We start from the raw sequence: 18,987 nt of genomic DNA on the forward strand, positions 1-18,987 counted from the left end.
AAATAAAAAGACTGGCGGCTTCTGGCACAAAAGGCAAGAGAATGAAGAAAGCACCCTAAAGGTGTGCTATATACATACTTCAGCAGCAAATGATTTTAAAGAAAAAAAAAATCCATAATGCACACTACCTAACCCAGTATATACTCCTGCTCAAACAACTAGGATTTCATTTTCTTCCAATTCCTGCTTTTATAAAGGGTAAGGCACTCATTAAAAATAATTTATGAATCTTCCATCGCTACTTAGACATCTAAAGTCTGGAGGTAAGAAACACTACCAATAACCTGATTCCAAAACAATTAGAGAGACAGATTTACTTCCAGTTTTTCACTGTAGCCTTTTGCTCTAGGTTGAAAAAAAAAAAAAAATCAACTTCCCAAAATCATCTGCGAAACAAACAACAGTTCTCAAAAATGCTTTCAGTTAAAAAAAAAAAAAAAAAAAAAGTCCTCCAAGCCCAAAATAATTTGTACCCTTAAATATTTGGCTACAGAACAGGTTTTGAGAACTGCGAAGAATTAACATTATTTGTAGGCATTTTTCCATTTCAGATTAGATTGCCTCCTTCAACTAAGGGGCCCATTAGTCTCTTAGAGAGACTTCTCGTTCAGCAGACAGAAGACAATTTCAGCAGCTTATAAAACAAAAACCTCCACGATGCCCTTGATGGATAGCTACCTCACTCTTAAACCCTGTTGCCAGTTTTCCAGGAGGTGTTCTTATCCTGGGCTTTAGGAGAAGAGGTCAAAGTAACTGTTTTCCCACATGGACATCTGCCTGAATCCACTCCTTACCTGGCAGAAGCCCTCATAAGGCAAACCCACTGTACATCGGTGAGTACAACAACAGCAACGTTGAGAAGTTTCGCAGCGTGGCCACCAATAAATTTAGCCAACCATCAGCTATTTAACTCTGGTAACAAAACAGACTTGTTCCAGTTCTTCCACAGTAAACTCTATCTGTGTTTAGGCACAGGCGTGTAAAACACAGTTGGTGCCTCCAGGTTGGTTTTTATTGTTGTTGCTGTTGTTTTATAAAGAATCTTGTTTGTTGTTTTTAATTTATTTTGCTTTTAACTAGCATTTTCAGGAACACCTCCTAAAGGCTCCTGCAAGAAGCCTAACAGTCCTGTCAATCATTACAACAGCACACACTGTCTTCAGCAAAGGTTTTGCTGTACCTGTCTTTTACAGCAGTTGTACCAAATCAAAAATCAGTAAGCCAGGAGATCTGCCAATAAAAGAAACCTACTTCTATTCTTTTTTCTTTCTTTTTTTTTTTTTTCTTTATTTATTTATCCTTGAGAAGAAGCAATATTGAGTACAATTCCTGGCACTGTGTGGTAAGAATACCCTTTAAACTTGTTTCTTTGCTTTCTAGAACTGTGCAGACATTGTACCATTCATTCTATTAATCCCATAATCTACAACAGCAGTTTCTGTTTTGGAAGACATCTCCCCAGGGCAGTATGCAGGCTACAGAAGACTAACAGCTGCCTAATCTTTCAGGGAGATCCTCCAGCTCAAGGCTGAAGAGTAAGTGAATGCTAGACTTGTTCTGCTAACAAAAGGCCTTAGTCCGACACGCTGTCTGTCTGGTACTTTCTGCAGAACGTGGTAGGACAGATTGAAATTCTGCTCTTGGTGTAAAACCAGTCCTTAGCTAAAAGTGTATGAAAGCTGCCCAGGAAAAAAACAGATGCAGTTGGAAGGGCTGTATCACACACGTGGGAATATAAATATTTACACACAAGCATATGTTTTTGGGTAGAAGTCAAGTTAAGGAAGGGAGTTCACAGCACTTAACATCTATATAGTGACCTTCAGAAAGTAAAATAAAAACTTCAACTCATCCATCCAGTTTCTACGTGCAACAAAACTCGTACAAGTTGCACTATATATATATCTTGAAACAGACTAATCCTGGTAGACTATCATTTAGTTACTCTAGAAACATGCAATGGCAACATTTCAAGGGTAAAAGAAAGTTCATTTAAGCCCTTCAGAAAAAAAAAAAAAAGTTTCAGATGTGTTTATGTCAATTCAGCACATTACCTTCAACATAGGTGGGATCATAAATCCTGAAGTATGTTGTTGTTGCTCTTGACCCAGCTAGGTATCTCATAAAGTTGAGGGTAGTACAATCCAGCAAAATAAAATAGCAAGCCTTTTGGAATAAATTCAAAGTACTAAAAGAACAATACAGTCCTCTAATCTATTAATATTCTGGCAAGAGCATGTACACACAAGCCTGACTCTTTTAGATCAATTTACACAAAAATTCTGATCTAAAATGCATTAATATGAAGCTACAAAGCTTTTTCTTTTTTTCTTTTTTTTTTTTTTTTTAATAGACAAACTGTTTGTACACAAGCAATTTATAAAAGTACCAATTATGATAACATTTATTATCAATCTCTGTTCCCTCGGGGACAGTTTTACAGAAAGAACTTGAAAAACAAAGCCAGGAAAAAAGCCTCCTATAAAACTACTAGTCTTTGTCTTGCACTGACTAGTCTGTTAAAGCAAGTTTTAAATTTATTAAAATGTAAATGTAGATGGTGGGTTCCATATGTGTCGTTCTCCCTCCCCATCCAAGCAAGTATTAGCAGTGTTTCATTCCCTATTCAATCTTCATACATTTCTTTAGCTACTCAGGAAAAAACTCAGTTTCTTTTACCAAACCTAAGGAATCACAATACCAGGGATATAAATTTTAGAATGTGACTTCATTAAAAACCATGAACTTATAAATAAAATCATGTTATATATGATCCCTCCAATGAAGTTAGTTTAAGGGAAAAAAATAATAATCCCACAAGTGGAAGGCACCTCCAGCAACTGTACAATAGTTTGCCTCAATTCCCAGACATATGGCAGAGACCCAACCTAAATAAAGCGGAGTTAGCCATAAGTTAGAGACAACTGATTTGGAAACACAGCTTTTCCAGGACAATGAGGAAACTCTAATACTTATTTTGTTTAACGATGGTATTTCCACATTTCATTTACAAGTTGAAATGCATGTATATTGTATATAATGTATAAATGTCTATTCCAATGATCGAAAGAGCAAAAAGAGGGTTTTCTTCTCCCCCTGAAATACACTATTTTTTCTCATGGGAAAAGAGTGAGTAAGAAATGCACGTGGTTTCCTCATTTATTTGTTTGCCAGTAAACTGAGTGAAGGTGCCAAAGTTCTTACAGAAGCTAGTGGAATGGTTTCGGTAATATACCGAAAGCTCTGCAGCATAAAAAGGAAATAATATTTACTTTAGGATTCCCACCCCTAAGGAAAATCCAGCAAGACGTTTGTATAAAGATAACAGTAAGCAGGGGGAAAAAAAGCACGTATTATCTTAAATAAACTGCACTTAACAATAGGGCAAAAAACATTCAATCCACATAGCTCTCTGCAGGCAGGGGCATAAAGAGAAAGGAAAAAGGTCACTGAAGTATTTACAAACCCCGTTTTCACACATGAATCAGAGTATTACTATGTTTTCCATCGCGGCCTTGAAAGCTATTAAGTGAAATTAAATATTTACATGTTTTGTTCTTTTCCCCCCTACACAAAAGATGGATCTTATCTTGTTACCTCAGCACCGCCGGACGCAAAACTATTTTTTTTTTTTTCACAAGTAAATATTTCAGAACCCCAGCTTGTAGGTTTTCACCTCTCATCAAGAAAAACTAACGTTATTTCCAAAGGCTAGCCTCCGGCGAGCCTCCTGCTGCTCAGGCCTTCTCCCTAACCCTAACTCCCAATGTATGCGGTTGGCAGTCCTCGAAACCCCTCCGGCTGCTCCTGTGCTCAGCAAATGGCCGCCGCTGAGGTGAGGGCCCTCCAGCAGCCTCCTGCTGGTGGGGTCCCAATGTGTTGTTCGGGTGTGGGTGCTGAATGGACACCAGACACCAGCACCGGCCCTGTCCCGAGGTCCTCAAGGGCCCAAGGTCCTGGGCGAGCTCTCCATGACAGCCCCCAGACACTAAGTACAGCCCCACAGTGAGGAAACCGATGGCTGTAGGGACACTGAAGAACGTCTTCTGCAGGTCCTTCCAGAACCAAGCCCTTTCAGTGGGCTTTACGCTTGGTCTTTAGGCAATGTTCACCACTTAAAGAAGCAAAGGCGTTACTTTCTGTTTGTGCAAAGGACGACGAGACATATAGGGGCATAAAGCCACTGCAAACCGCCTCCACTTCCAGGGCCAACTTGCATAGGATGTCACAGCCGTACTTCGGTCTGTGTCACGGGAAGTCTTCGCAGCCCCATCAGACGCTTTCAGTTTTACAACCCAACCACAGCCAGCTCCCATGTTCGTACAGGAAGAAACAGCTTCGAGTTTACCAGCTAGCACAAACAGTAATGCCACACAACTCCCTAAGCACGTTTATTTTTAACAAATTCTGTTATCCATCAATCCTCCTGAATCTTTCTAGGCAGTCAGTGGGTGACAGAAACTGCAGCTTCAGTGTTTCAACACAGTTACTTGGTTGTTAAATGTTGTCTGCCTCATTACCATCCTGGTCCTTCTTTGTCAGACATCTAGCAAATGAGAGCTTTCTACAAGCCTGTTACAAAGAAATTTAATTTAAAAATAAAAATGAGATACTAAGCCCTACCAGCTTTCAGCTACATTTCAAGACTCTACACACTGTTTAAATTATATCTAATAACTAGAAAGAGTCAAGTATAATTACAGAGGAAAAAGAGCCCTTGACATTTGTAATGAAGAGAACTATGTTAATAAAAATGCACCAATTTGCAAGTGATGCATTCAAAATTGGGAACCGGCAGTGAAACAGTAGGAGGAACTTGCTTATTAGGGAAAGTTTTCCAGTGGTAACATTAATTGTCAAACTGAAACTCAGAAGTAATGAGGTGGCTTTCCATTAAGACATGAGCAAAGAATAGATGATCATCATCTGCTCAGAACGGACTAAACCTAGCTGATCACTGCAGTACTGGGAAGCAGCTGTTAACCTCAAGGTATCTTCAAGTCCTATAACCACCAAAGAGACCTTCATCCACACATTATCATTACTTAAATCTATTCCTGTAACCCCTTTCGTGTACCTGTTTTAGGGAAAAAGACATTATATGCCTACTAACCTAAAAACAATCATGAAAATTCATCTACAACATTGAGAGAAAGGCCTGTTGCTTTCCACTACACCAAGAGAAAGGAAAACGCGGTGTTTAAGTACTGTATACAACATGAGCAGACCATAGAGCTGACAAAGTATCTTTCCTCTCTTCTTATCCCTCCATGGACAAGTACTTATGGGGATATTCCTAAACCTCACTTGGAGGGTCCATTTTTTATACAGTTTGTTGGCTTTCAGAGTTAGAAAGGCACCATTAAAATTAGCTTACAATTTAGAACTTCCTGGAAAGGGACTAGAAATGTCTTAATTTCAAGGGTGAATGCCGAGATTACAAAATAGTTCCTTTCATGTAAGCAGAAGAAAGAATTCTTGTCAGTGACATATGACAATTCCTGACAAATGGGATTACGCTCTTCAAGGCAGATTTGCGTGTACACCCAAAATTTTGCACGTGCAAGACTCACAGACTTAGTTACAGCTGTCCTCACAGTGTTTTAGCTGTTCAAGTATCTTAAAAACATTATACCTAGTATGTTTATCACTGACTGAAAGAAAACAAAGGTAAATATTTTAGAGATAAAATACAATAGGGAAAATGCAAGAAAAACAAGGTATTGACTTGATGCTTTCCTTCCCTTCGTAACTGTGCATCAAATTTAACATGACAGAAATTGACTTACAACTGTGTCATTTGGTAAATTTGTACGTTTGGAAGGCATAAACAGAAAACTGATAGGATTAGGATTTCATGTGTTGACACTTGAATTCCAGGCCTTCATGACTCGTGCTGTATGTACACACACGTACCCAGTTGGATCTCTGAGGAAGCAAGTTTAATCAAAATAATTTTTAATTGTGTGCATTTCAAAAATATTGCTAACAAAAAGGAAATGTTACACGGCAATTTTTAAGCTAGGGGAAATGCAAGTTAGAAAAACTGAAGATAAGAAAATACCAAAAAATTGATACCCTAAAATAAAGAATTTCATCAAAATGACCTCTCTTCTTCTTGATCTACAAATTAAGGATTTCAGTGTATTTCTCTCCAGCATTCCTCCCCCATTAAAACTAGGGGTACGGATTAAAAGAAAACTCACACACGCACATATATATATAAATAAAATACCCAAAATTATTTCTTTCCACAGGAGAAAAAAAAAAAAAGAAGTTCTGAACTAATACACTTTATTTATTTATTTATTTATTTATTTATTTGATTTTAAACATAGGAACAATTTAAAATCTGGCTAAATTAGTATTTCTGCAGATTTATTTTTTTTGTTCCCAACAGCACTTCCGTATTCGTGTTTAAGCTAAATGACTCATCCGCACAGAAAACTTCAATAGGGCAGAAAAAGGGAAATAAAAAAGGGGAGGCTCTCAATAAAAAGGGAAATTTAAAATGGGAGGCTCTCAATAAGCTATACAGACATGGCTTTTGTGTGTTAAGGACCACAGTTTAAGAAATTGGAAAACATTTGTATTAGCACACTCACAGCTGTGCACCCTGATTCCCCTCAAAAAACAGTAATATAACGAACACCACCATTCCATACAGGTATTTTCCTCCTCCTCTTTCTTGCTTACCAATTTGGTGTATTTTTACAGGACTCCCCTTTGAAGCTAACATTTTCTGGGGTGCTTACGTTTTTCACTCAATTTCATTCTGAATCTTTGTGGATAGAGTCAGGCCAGCCGCATTTGATACAAACATTTGATGTTAACATATTTCAAAGATTGTTTGCATGCTATGGCTAACCAAGTTTCAGAATTAAGAACAGGCTACTGCAGGACACAGCTGTTAAACAGCTGACCAAGTCCAAATCCATGACAGGACAAGGACGAAAAATAAGAGACCTTAGCGATGAATCTTATAAAATTAGTATAGTTTTGTAGCACTTGTTCTCAGAATATTTTACAAACATCACAGTTAAATCAAGTAGAGACATTTTACTACTTGCAGGCAATTAAGAGTCTTCCTCATGTTGACAAATTATGCATCACTTTTGCTTGTCTAACATGCAAGCAAAGAGAAGAACCTGAATATCCCTAAATTTATAGCATCTCACATGGACCAGAATACCTTCAGGTTTCCCATTCCCAGCTCTTTATATCAGAGCTGCAGCTAGAGAGATTTCCAGTATTAAAAGGCAGCTACATTAGCCCAGCACGCTGTTTCTCAGCATAGCTAGGAAGCCAGAAGTACCACCAAACCGACAATGTGGCCATGGAGCTTTTCAGACTTGAAAAGCCAATAGCATTCAATGCCACATGCTATGCTGTCATTCAAAACCATGCTTACACCTGCCACTTTCATTAGTTAACTAATGAACTATTGTCACAATTGAGGAGATGGGAAAAATAAAATTATCTGTGGATAGTAAAATGCAAATGCCACCACTCCAGCACACTTTTTGGATACTTTTGGCTACTCCTAGCTTTGCTGTGGAGTGCATGTTTTGCACCAGCAAAATATCATGATAAAATATAAAATTTGTATGCCAATATTTTCATCAGTATGTTAAAATTCAGCTAAAATGGAGGTCAATATCATTAAAACACTATTAAAAATCAAGCAACAACTACACGTAAGCAATTATTTTGCAGAGAAAGACTGCCACATCTATGACAACGAACATAAGGCAAGTCATACTGGACACTTATAAAGAGTGTTCAGAGTATAATTTTTTCCAAGTGATGAGAAGAATCCTTAGGAAAGAACTTAGAGAAATTCATTCCCACTGACTTTTCTAGTGCTACTAAAAGCAAGGACTGCAGCAGAGCCACTGGAAATGTTTTGTTCTCTCACTTAATAGAAAAAACAGGCAAATACTTGATGAGTTTTATAAACAATTCAGCCAGTAGTCAAAGTTACCTTGCCCAAAGATTAAAGATGGCCAGATCCTTAAAGAGAGTCAATAGGGGGCAGAATTTAAAAACTAGAAAGCTTTTGACAGACAACCACTCCAAGACCTTAGGTTTCATGACAGCATAAGCTTGATCCTATCCACATGGATAAGGCAATCTCAACAGTGCTGTCAGCCCAAGTGGTCTTCATAAAGCCTAGTTCCTAGTCCACTTTTCACAGATCAACAGCTGTCATGAACACATTAAACTGTTTAATGTCAAGAAATGGCATAACGCAAGCTTAAAACTCTTTTGAACTTTTCTGAAAGCAAAATGTTCAATCATTAAAGACATTTAGAAGGTTGATTGCTAGCACGACAGACACCTGTAGACGAAAAGTCACAATATAACCACCAAGCCCACTAGAAAGCCAAAATGAGAAGGCTTGCCCTGCGGCTCCAAACGTGTTGATCATTTCCTTTTGACTCCATCAGCTGAATGCAACTGCGTGCCTCACAAGTGGAGAGGCACAGCGGGGAGACAAAGGAGAGCCGAACACGTCATCTCCCGCACTTGCGCAACACAAGCCCCAGTATTTGCTTTAGCCATCTTATTTCTTTGTTTGCAGCAGAACCAGCCCCACGTTTGCGATGAACACTTCCTCCACTCCCTCACCGCATGAGTCGCTGGATCTTGGACTTACCGAGCACACAAAAGCCAGTTTATTTTAGCACGTGCTTTATTATGCTAGCAATATAATCTGTATTTCCTCTAAACTGAAAGCCATTTCAGCATTATAGTTTCCTTCAAAAACATTTTAAACGCTTTGGCTTTTCACATCCATGATTACAAAGGAGCCCAGTTTCATCGGCCTTTGAAATGTTATCAGTCACAAAACAGACAAATTCATGGATATGAGACATTTGGATATAAACTAATCCAAGGCTGAACTGACAGAGAAACACAATTAAACCTCACTGAAGAGCAATACAGTTTGGTACTTAAAAAGCCAAGCAATTGCTGTACACTTGTCATCTAGTATCTAAATGTTAGGACAGCTGAATTAAACATTCAAAGGGAATTTCTTTCATAGCATGCAGCCCTTTACATACGTGAATTTCAGGCTGTTTTCATTGGCATGTGGATCCAGGAATCATTTTCTCATCAACCAACAACAGCTTTATGGCTTTATTGTGATGGTGGAGTACATACATGACGCATTAAAAATATAGAAGTAGTTTTACAATTGCATTTTATTATTTTGGAACTGCAGTACGTTAATAAATCCACACAGCTTTAACGAAAGGGTTAGGGCTTTTGTTGGTTTTTGGTTTGTTTTTAAAGTCAGACAAGCAATCTACTTGGCATACATTTAATACTGACCTGAATATCGAAAGCAAACTAGCATCTATCCACACTGATCTGACTGCCTCTAACAACTATACCCATATGCAAATAACAGGGATAGGAAAGCTAACCCTAATCAGCCACTGAGGTTGCAAAATCACAATGCTGAGAAACGAAAGGAAAGGTGTAATGCACAACCCTATCTTTGGACAGTTCACACCTAAGCCCAGTAATACCGTCTTTCAGCACCCTTCTTCAAAATCACCTCTGAAGATGAATCATGGTTATCCGGAGTAAGAGGCTGCAGGAGCCCTGAGTCACTTGCTGCACATCCAACATCCAGAATGCAGATGTGTGATTTTTACACTCATTCTTGGCAAAGAATAGCAAAACTCCCAAGAAAAGGGCCAACAAATCCTCGAGTATGGCATCTTATGCTCCTTCAGTCACCCTTGACGGAGCAATTAAGACTGAGAAGAAAGAAGACGGCCTCCTGGTGAAAGCAGTTAAATGACCAGAGCGCTGCGTTTTGTTACTGCCGCCAGTCTTTATACTCCGGAGATCCTCCACCATTACCTCTGAAATTTACTTAACTGACAGTGCACTGCCCTATCTGGTAGGGCCACAGGATCTTCTGAAGCCAGGCAGGATTCCCTTCCATGCCCACGCTCAGGACTCAGGTAGGAGTGATGCTGTTTCAGTCCACAAGAAGTAAAACTCAGGATAGCCACAGAAATCAGGATGCAACGGTGGCGTGATTTTCAGGGCACTGTACAGTGCCCTGCAGAGATTCTTGGCAGGGAGACAGTTGATTTTGTAAGTTTTCTGAAAGACTATCACCAGATTGGTCCAGTTTTCATTAAAAAATAAAGTATTTTCAGATTCTCAAAATACTGTCTGTGTGTTCTAGGAGCGTGCACAAAGCACGTCAGGGCTGACCTCTTTGGCTGCACATGGAAAACTTTACCAGTTTTAAATTCCTTTCATGAGGGCCACAGCTATTAGTGTGCACTATGACACAGTTTTTATTTTAGGAGTACAGAAGAACTGCATTTAGGTTACGCTTGGCAAAATTCAGCACAAATCCATCCTTCATTTTGGTGTCAAATTCAATATCCTAAGACAGATGCATCTATATTTTAATGAATCACAGCTCTCCCCTCGTCCTGCACTGAGTCTTAATAATTTCAAAAAGATGTTGGAAATGCCTTAGCTATATTTCAACTCAAGCAAATGTATATACACCTATACTTCAGGAAAAAAAAAATAAATCCAGGAGAATCATAACTAAAGCTTCATTTGTCTCCAGAGAATAGCCATTATGCATGTTCAGGCAACGTGCTAGCACTGACATAGCAAAGGATGTAATCACCTAGCATTGATAATGCTCCAGATGCTCAGCTAACCTCTCACATCCAACAACTCCACCTTCAATTCTTGAAACAGTAATGAAATCACAGTATAAATCAACCTGACACAGGGACTAATTATGGCAGCCCAGCTAGGAAGCGTTTTGGAACACCACTAGTTTCAAAAAACATTTAGAGCCGGTGTTGCTAAATAATTGCTTTATATAAGTGACACTCGGTATGGAAAGCCAAATAAATTGTAACAGCTCATTTTTTTCTTGCCATTATTCTTAGGTGAATTTATTATAAGTTACTAGAAGACATGCAAAGTGCACGCCAGATGAGAACTCTGTATTTATAGCACGCTAAGTCAGTCAGCAAACAGAATCTCCTAAAAATATCCACAATGGTATGCAGCACGCCCGCTCTTTGGGGACTGCTCAGTCTGCGGTGGTCTGATTTTTAGACAGAGCACACAAGGACGAAGAAAACACCCAGGTAGGTCAATTCCTGGAGGAGTATACGAGTAACGGAGGCGATTCACATACAACACTATTAATTCTGTTTGGCAGGCACTCAAACATCCCAAGCCCTACAAGACTTCCCTGTGTGCTTCCTGATCTCTCCAGGTCAATACGATGCAATTTACATGCAGGGCACAGAAGCGTGCACCCAGGCTGAACAAGCCTCATTCCTACTGTGGCTTAGCTTCCCATTTTTGCAGGTGTCAGGAATCTGAAGCCTATCAAATAACAGGCACCAGAGAGCTCTGGATGCACGCTGAGACATCCTTGAGAGAGTCACGATGACGATCATTTACAAAGAAAGGTGGCCTTGGGAACTCAGGCATTTGCTTTGGAGATAATTAAGAAGAGAGTAGAAAGCAAAAATATTTTCTTGTATGCATATGAAATGCTGCTCTGGTTTTACTCAGGTTATTTTTTTTTAAAGCACAAATCATTTGTTTTTGATTTCTGAGGTGCATGCCTTTAAAGATATTCCAAAAATAAAAACCCTTAGCAATCAGAGGTTTCTCGCTCCTCCTTTGCACAGGTTCAAGGACAACAGGTTCCTTTACCACAGTAAACGGACACAATCTGTAGAAATGAACACAGGTCTCTCCTGAAACTAATTAAAACATTAACGAGCAGTAGACACACTGCAGAAAAATCTTGAAAATAATATAAATTTGGTTCATGCATCTGCAAATAGCAGGGAGAACTTCCCCAAAAACCTCGGTGACATTGTTCCAAAACTGAAAGTTTTGAGCAAGACTAAAACAGCAAATCAAGAACATTTACATGATGAACTTCTCCGTGAACAGCTGGCAAGAAGAGGAGAGAATGTACTCAAGCAGATGGGTAGGCAACGTGTTTTAAAAATAGGTTCGAATTTTTAGCAGTGACAAAAGGCTTTCTTCACAAGACAAAGAAATGCCTTGGAAGGTTGTTGGAGTGGAGTCTGCAATTACGTGAGAGAGCGCAAGGAGAGACACGCTGTCAGGATATCACGGCTGGATTAGAAGAAATTAAAGAGGAAGGCCTTGTTTGAACTGGCACTCCAAAGGCTCGGTCAGGTGTTAGCGCCGTCTTGATAGCCAAAAGAAATATTTATATATGGCATTACAATTAAGCCAGCTTCCCTTTCTTCAGATCATTAACTATTTAAGTTTCTTCCCTAAACGCAGTACTGCCATTCTTATTATTTGGCTTCTCCTAACACCTTTTGTTTACCAGGCAGGAGATCTCTCATCATCGCAGAGCCCTGGCTCCCTCTTCATCTGAAGGAAACCAAAAACAGGTCCCAAGGGCTTCACCAGAGCTACTGGCAGATCCAGACAGTGCTCCTTTAGTTCTTTTAGCTCATTTGTCTGGACATGTAACATTTGAGACTAAAACCACTCTTTGAGCTGGGGCAAGTGGTGGCAGACCTTCTACTTCTTTTTTCTTGTCCCCCATCTGCTCCTTAGGAGCGTTTGTGCCCCTGCTGCTCACTATATGTAAGCAGCAGGAACAACAGCAGAGCCCACTAAATACAGAAGAGAAAGACCCTAAAAAGGGATCAGATTCCCCAAACCCATCTGTCATAAAAAATATTCAGGAACTCCTTATCATTCGATTTGTCCTTGGACTGCTTTCCTAGCACAATGAATTTTTATTATTGTATTTTTTTTTAACCTGCACTGTAGTTAATGGGATGCTAATACGTTTCCAAAACCCTTCATCTGATTGAAACATCTTCAATAACTGCTAACAAGACTCTTCTCTTTCACTTTGGAGTCAACTCGTAGGTATAACTGAAGAGAAAATGAGGCACACATCTATCTCCCTCACAATCTGTGGTTGTTGTGAAGGTGCGTGCATCTGTACAGACATGTCTGTATTTCTCCCAACTTGCAAACCTGTCTCAATTTTAACCTTCTTCTACAATCAGCAGAAATCAGTCAGCCTTTCATAGTTATTGCTCTCATTTCCCAAAGAGGACAAACATGGATGTGATTGTGTTTCACTGCTGCAGCCAAGTGAAGAGGAAGAAATCAAAACAGCCCCTTAGTTTTCACTGTACTGCATCTTGGAAGACCTATGAACAGCAAGAGCAAGACTATCTGAAAACACACATGGGATTTTTTTGTGTGTTTACAACTGCAAACAGCAGTGTTACCATATCTCTAAAGAAAGGCAGAGTTTGTATGGAAAAGCAATAACTTATTAGACAAAAACCTTACAATCCTCCCTCATTCTGAATGGTTGGGAAGTAATTTAGAGAAGTGTATCTTGTACTGAATATCTGCTGGCCTTCCTCAAACATTAAAAAACAGGGTGAAGCTTCAACAGCAAGTCTCACTGCTTCTAAAATGCTACACACACACACAGATGAAGGAGGATATCCCCAATAGTCTCATAGCAAAGCATGCTTCCCAACACTTTTCCCAAGTTAGGGGGGGGCAAAGACATCAGAGCTACAGCTTTGGCTGGCGAAACAGGAACAGCACTGAAATCTGAAGTGTTTAAGTTTCACACTCGTGGTTTCGCAAAGCAACTGAACTTGCGTGACACTGGGAGAGAAGGGCAAGGAAGTGACCAGAAGATATTTGATGCCCAAAAAAAAGGTGTGAGAAAGATGAAAGGAACCTTCTTCCATAGCAAGGAGAAGTCATTCATCGCCTCCACCAGCTATTGTTGCAGTCAAACACTACTATAACACGCATACAAGATACTACCCATACAGCATTACATACATTCAGTGGCTGGCAATAAATCCTGCACTGTAAGATACTTCATGAAATAGCCTGATAATTATTTGGCTTGAGTAGAATGCAACAAACTTCCTTCCCCTAATAAAGTTGGAGAGAAGCAACCTAACGTCTGAATTATTACTCCAAGTCTTGAAGCAGGCCTGAAAGATGTCAACAGTTGTATCTGACATTATATATTTAAAACCTGTTAATATATACACATCATACAAAATTGTGTATGATTGTATGTAAGACAACATGAGGTTTTGTATAACACTGCACTGCTCAATCAACCTTAATGAAGAACTGATGTGGCAAATTTTAAAAAACATTTGTTTTCTACAGCTGGATTCTTACAAATTTGTTTCTAAGAGAAATCACATAGAAGTATGTCTTTATTCTTGCCTTCTCTCAATGCCCTCAAGAAGCAATTTAAATCTGAACACTGCAAGTGTATTTCTAGCAGGTGATTTCACCAGGAATTCTCCCTGTTGTGACCACCCAGGAATAGGATCACGAACATAAAGGGAGCTCTAAGGAGCTGTCAGCATTTCAAGTGACAGAAGTAACACACCAGCAGTTACCCAAAACAAAGAAAATTCTGAGAGATGGTCCAGTTTGAGCCAATTGTGGCACGTGTCATTGACAAAAAGAGGCTACATTACAACTACAGCAGTAGCTTCGCTGCAGTGGTGACAGTCGATGAAGAAATACTGCCTCGAAACAGAGTGGAAAAACGAAATTAACCGTGGATCCCAAGGCCAGCTCTTTTACAGGCTGCTCTTAGAGAAGTAAGCATGTTTACTTTGGGGCAGGGAGAGAGGGGAAGTCCTATCTGTGGAGGACCAGAGCAGGAAGCTACTGGTCACAGCTCCACAGTTATCACCCTACAGGCGCCGTGTCCCCTTGGACATCACGCGCAGGCCTGGCCCCTGCGTCTGGGAGCACCATAAGGTCTTAGGAAATTTGGCCCTCGCTCTGCTTTCTGCCCTCAGCTTCCCCCAGGAGTGCTTGTCACACATTCAACTATGTTGCATGGGTTTCTTTTGGTTTTATTCTGTGGGACCAAGGCCTCAAGTTGTCAGCAAACCCAGCTCTGAGCTAACACGTACGGTGCATGGCCGTATTTCCTCCATTACACTCTGATCCTAAGGCCTGCCAGGACCACGAGGCCCTCAGAGCCAGGAGAGGCTGCCCTAACTATGACCTAACTATGACTAGACAGACTACTATGAGTAGGTAGACTCCTACCAAAGGAACAGAGCAGCTAACTTGTCGTACTTTCCCATACGTTAACGTCCCACATCATAATACCTTCTATTTTCTAGCACATTAATGGCATATTAATAAGCACTGTATAGGCTTCAGTGTGCTACGCTACAGAATTAATATTTATACATTACTTCTGTATGCAAAGCTGCTCAGTAAAAGTGACAATGGATTGTAATTCACTAATGGCAAATTAATTACAGTAATCTAACTAATGTAACGCCCACGCACCGCTGATTGATGAAGCCAAGCAGTATGCCTGAAAACACAAAGAGCCAAAGATTCAGTGCAACTTGTTGAAGTTACTCCTGCTCTTCTTTAATTTGAATAGAATTGCTGTGCTAATTCTTGAAATTAATTGAGGCAGTTTTCAAGACAAAAAGGAACAATTCAGTCAATTTGCAAGTTACAACACATGGGAGGGAACTTCAAGCATGCATTTAATACACAAGTTAAATGCCAGATACCACACCTAGACAAGCTTGAGCTAGTTACCATCAGGACAAAAACAATCCTTCAAGTTATTTTTCACCATGCTGATGCTACCAATTTGTGATCTTCAGAGGGGCTACTCATTCCAAGCACTACTTGTTATGAGGAATCAGGAAGACAGACACAAAGCATGCAACTAGATCAGGATGCCTACATTCAATGTGACGTGGAGTTGTATCACTGATATCACAGAATATTTAAATTGAGGGGGAAAAAAAAAGTGTTTCAAGTAAGGCTTTTTTCCACAAGTATTGCAGTATTATGATTAAACAGCTACTCATCCTGATAGGAAATACTAAGATTTTTAGAACACAAAAAAAAAGAGCATTTATGATCATCTCATGACCACCAAAGGACAGTGCATTTTAACACTTGCCACCCAAAACCTCAACGTATGGCATTCCTTATTCATTAGTGAGTAGATGAAGAGCATGCGCCTCTCCTGGTGCTTTTCCTCCTGCACCAGCAGAAGCAACAAGCTCTGCATCATCTCAGCCCCTATCCTCTTTAATATTCCAATTTCAGAGATTTGTGAAAGACAAAATATGCTGTAGTACAGCAACTAACACATTATGACCTGTCATAGAAAAGCATAATCAGAGTTACCCTGAAGAGACCCTCCTGCATCTGAACAGTTTCCTAGATTGCTGCTCCTTGTCAGTGCACTCACATTTAATCCAGTCCCTCCTTGCAGCAAGTCGGGTTGTGAGACAACAGTAAAGCAGGGAGAAGAAATAAGTTCTTCCTCTGAGCAAGAATTGCCTACATGTTTTAATGATTCCCTCGTGCTTAGTACGAACTGCACAAGCCAGTGATAGGGCATCCTTTCATCACTGAAAGGAACGCAGGTACCTTCTTCCCGCAAGCTACTGCGATGCTATAGCGAGCACCCCTGCAACAAAGCACTACTATTCGGCAGCTTGGTACTATGAGAACAGTTGTTTTCTCTCTTAAGGGCAAATACTCCTTCATTATGATAGGGCTTGACAGCTCTCTGTTGTGTCCAACCAGTGTGCTGGGAGGAGACGGTTTCAGACCCAGGCAGGAACAGCTCTGATGCCTCCAGGTCAGCACAGCAGCGATGGATGGAGGCTGGCACGTGACAGCAGCCCTGCGCTCCCCGCAAGGCTCGGACTGAAGGCACTCCTGCCTTGGCTACCAACAGGTCGCCTTACAGAGAAGAAAAAAACCCAGCCGGCTGCAGACGGCATTCACAAACCCATTAATTGAAATACAGCAACGGGGAAATTTCACATTAACCCTCCACCCTCCAAAAATAAAGCTTTTTTTTTTTGGAGGCTGGTTGGTAGTTACAACACGTATCTTCTCTGATATGCATTAGATTTATGGAAAGAGTGAATCCATTAAAAAAAAAAAAAAAAGAAAAGGTCACCTTGGACCTTAATGTTTGACTTGTAGGAACAATGACCTTTAAATAAGCAGCACCTGAAGCACTCTGCAACTTCCGTGCTGAGTGTTTCTGACTTCAAGGTAAAGAACCCAGGTGGTGAAACGCAAACCTAATTCATTTAAACATTGCAGGAAAGACAAAAAGACTGCTCTGGGTTTAGTGTGAGTGTTTAGAGGGCCTCTGCTTCTTGGTGAATTTGGGGTGGCTTCGCCTCCTGCCTCGACACCTCGCTCCTGTCTCTGCAAGGCTGCTCCCTGGAGCCATGGACAGCGCTGTGCCCTGAGAGGCACAGAGCGAGGCACAGAGCTGCTGCTCTGCTCTGTTAGGGGGGTAAAATAAATAGAGAAACTTTTTGAGCTTCTGCTTTCCCTCGCCTTCCCCAGGGCCTCAGCGTGCCCCGCAAGCGGAACGGGCAGCTCCTAACGGGCAACTGCAGCGGGTCGGGGGCAGGCACATGATCCAATTAAACCCTAATTATGTAAGCAGCCGGCGAGAGCATTTACACAGCCACCGGCTCTGCGCTCCCTCCAAACCCCCCCCCCCAAAAAAAAAACCCTTTTCCCTTACCTCCGAACAGGTGCGGCGAGAGGTGCGCGGGCAGCGAGCCGATGACGAGCCGGGGTCCCCCGGAGCCACCTCCACCTCCACCACCCCCGGAGCCAGCACCGGAGCCTCCACCTCCCCCGGGGGCTCTCTCCCGGCCGCCTTCCTCCGGGGTGCTGCTGACCGAGTCCTGCGAGCCGTAGGGGCCGCTGCTGTGGGGGATGCTGAAGGCGGGCTGCGCTGCGCGGCTCCCGGCGCTGCTGGAAGCAGCAGCAGCAGCGGCGGCGGCTCCCAGGGACCTGCTGCGGGGCGCCGACCCCGCGGCTCCCCCCGGGGCTGCGGCTGCCGCTGCCGAGCCGCCGGGAGCGGCGTGAGGAGCCGGAGCCGCTGCCGAGTGAGCCGCCCGCCCGCCGCCCGCCGCCCTCCCGTTAGTGCTGGAGGAGGAGGAGGAGGAGGGCAGGTCCCCGCCCGAGTACGCCCGGGTGCGGCCGTTGGCGGCGGTCGGGCTGCTCTGCTTCGCCCCCATGGTCCCTCGGCTGCCCTTCTCCTCCGCCTCCTCCTCCTCCTCCTCCTCCTCCTTCCCGGCGGCGCTGGGAGTCCGGCCCCGGCGGGGGCGCTGCGAGGAGCGGGGAGGGGAGCAGGCGAGCTCGGCGGCGGCTGCTGCTGCTGCTGGCTGCGGGGAGGCGAGAGCCGCCCGCCGCGATCCGGCTCAGCGGGCGGCCCCGGCGCGGACTCGGCGGCGCCACCATGAGCTGCTCGGCACGGCGCTGGCTGCCCCAGAGCGGCGGCACCGACCCGCTGCTGCCTCTGCTGCTGCTGCCGCTGCCGCTGCCACCGCCATCCTCCGCCGCCCAGCTCTGAACAGGGCACCGGCGGCGGCAGCAGCGCCGGCCCCGAGGCCGCCCGCCCAGCGCCCCGTGCCTGTGGCGAGGGAGGCGGGACGGGACGGGACGGGGCGGGCAGGGCGGCGCAGCCGCTCCTCCGCTCCCTGTCGCCATGCTGGGGGCGGCACCGCTGCCGGCCCTCCTCACGCCGCCAGCGAGCTGCTGGGGGTTGTGGGCTGCTGCCCGCCGCCAGGTGCCACACGCCACCCCAGGACTCGGCCCTGCAGTCTGGGTAGCACCCATCTATTCTACAGTTTCCACAGTAAAATAAACCAGCACCTTAATCCAGACACAAAGCACCGCTCTGGTGCACCTGAGGATGCTCGCTCAGACGTGAACAAGCACACAGGCCTCCCTTTTCCCCCTCCTTTCCCCATCTCCGTTACACCTGCGTGCAGCTGGAGCTGAAACTTGGGGATGTGGTTTACTGGGTGACACTGGTGGTTGGACCAGATGGTCTTGGAGGGCTTTTCCAACCCTCATAATTCTGTGCTTCCATGA

The 18,987-nt window shown here is 42.8% G+C and overlaps 1 protein-coding gene across 2 annotated transcripts in view; it reads right to left on the minus strand.

Moving 5' to 3' along the window:
• Positions 1 to 18,517, minus strand: part of ZNRF2 (zinc and ring finger 2) — a 56,604-nt gene extending 38,087 nt beyond the window's left edge. For both annotated transcript variants that reach the window (XR_014690503.1, XM_084511710.1), the window contains exon 1: positions 17,627 to 18,517. Coding sequence is in view for 1 of the 2 variants with exons in the window: in XM_084511710.1 (XP_084367836.1) it covers positions 17,627 to 18,128 (502 nt within the window). In the remaining variant the exon portion in view is untranslated. The remainder of the gene's footprint in view (positions 1 to 17,626) is intronic.
• Positions 18,518 to 18,987: the final 470 nt, after the last annotated feature.

This window comes from Aythya ferina (genome assembly GCF_964211825.1).
Source record: "Aythya ferina genome assembly, chromosome: 2".
Lineage (NCBI taxonomy): Eukaryota > Metazoa > Chordata > Aves > Anseriformes > Anatidae > Aythya > Aythya ferina.